The 1,617-nt window shown below is 49.9% G+C and overlaps 1 protein-coding gene across 1 annotated transcript in view; it reads left to right on the forward strand.

Moving 5' to 3' along the window:
• Window positions 1-249: 249 nt before the first annotated feature.
• The window catches only part of ELAC2 (elaC ribonuclease Z 2), a 35,482-nt gene continuing 34,114 nt past the window's right edge, over window positions 250-1,617 (forward strand). Inside the window, exon 1 of the mRNA XM_010843184.1 lies at window positions 250-304. Within this exon, the coding sequence (XP_010841486.1) occupies window positions 250-304 (55 nt within the window). The remainder of the gene's footprint in view (window positions 305-1,617) is intronic.

Raw genomic sequence — 1,617 nt, forward strand, 5'->3', positions numbered from 1 at the left:
AGTGTAGAAGAAAAAAATATTCGTGTTACTTGTTAAAAAATGGTGAGGAGGGGTTTATTCAAGGGGAAAGACCATGATAGGCGGACGGATCGCTGCAATGAGGTTTTGCAGTGGAAGAGAGAGCCTGGGCTCAGTGATGAAAACAAGGAAAAGTGGGAATTTATAGCCAAGGAGCAGGGTGATGGGGTGGGGGTCGGTCAGTGGATGGGAACTCGGGGTAGCTCTGGGCTCGACCTGGGCTGTGGCAGCATGGCGAAACGCAGCCAGAATGTTGGAATTGTGGGCAAATACGGGACCCGTTATGGTGCCCCCCTCGGGAAAGTGGTTAAGAAAATTTAAATCAGCCAGCGAGCCAAGTACACCTGCTCCTTCTGCGGCAAGACCAAGATGAAGAGACGAGCTGTGGGCATTTGGCATTGTGGTTCCTGCATGAAAGCGGTAGCCGATGGTGCCTGGACCTACAGCCCAACCTCTGCTGTCACAGAGCCCAGGACTGAAGGACCACTAGACGCACCATCATTTGATAACGTTGCCAGCCTATAATAAATGGGTTACTTTGTATATCGACAGCAACAATAAAAAAGTGCCTGCATAGCAGGGATTCTAGTAAACTGACCAACAGGATTCTCTCTAAGGCAAGGCGGGTGGTCAGACATGAGCTGGGGGATGGTGGAGGATGAGGCTCTTGGTTGTGGAGGGTGATCAAGTATGGAGGATCGGGATGCTGGCCTAACTGACTTGGCCGGATTCTTGCTAAAATCGGACAATGCGGAAATGAACATGCAAGTCCCAAAGTCAAAGCCTTGGTGGAAAAGATCTCAGAGAAGCCTGCACAGAGAATCTGGTCAAGGAGAGCATCTTTGTCACCAGACAAGGACTCACAGCTGGAACAACAAATCTGCTGCTTTCTTTATCACCCTATTTTCTCTCTCTCTTTTTAAAAAACATTTATTTATCGATTCAGCTATGTCCAGTCTTAGCTGCGGCACCTGGGATCTTTTGTGATGGACCACGGACTCTCTACTTGTGCAGCGTGGGCTTAGTTGCTCTGTGGCATGTGGACCTTAGTTACCTGACCAGGGATCAAAGCCAAGTCCCCTGCATTGCAAGGTAGATTATTAACTACACTGGACCGCCAGGAAAGTCCCTCTCACCCTATTTCTTAACATGAGCACCTAACTCCGACCCTGGGGGCTTCCCTGGTGGCTCAGACAGTAAAGAACCTGCCTGCAAATGCAGGGGACGTGGGTTTGATCCCTGACCCAGGAAGATCCCACATGCCTCGGAGCATCTAAGTCTGTGCTCTAGAGCCCAGGAGCTGGAACTACTGAGCCCACACACTGCAACTACCGAAGCCTGAGCACTAGAGCCGGGGCTCCACTACAAGAAGCCACGGCAATGAGAAGCCCACGGACAACTAGAGTAGCCCCCACTTGCTACAGCTAGAGAAAAACCCACACGGCAACAAAGACCCAGCACAGACAATAGATAAATACACAAAACTATTTAGAAAAAAAAAAGAGGGGTACACATTTCTCTGGGGGCAGCATGTCCACGGACCACAAGGAGAGAAAACCAGATGTCTTAGACTGGCTCTCTGGAAACAGACGTTGAGAT

This window comes from Bison bison, unplaced genomic scaffold (genome assembly GCF_000754665.1).
Source record: "Bison bison bison isolate TAMUID 2011002044 unplaced genomic scaffold, Bison_UMD1.0 scf7180017864180, whole genome shotgun sequence".
NCBI lineage: Eukaryota > Metazoa > Chordata > Mammalia > Artiodactyla > Bovidae > Bison > Bison bison.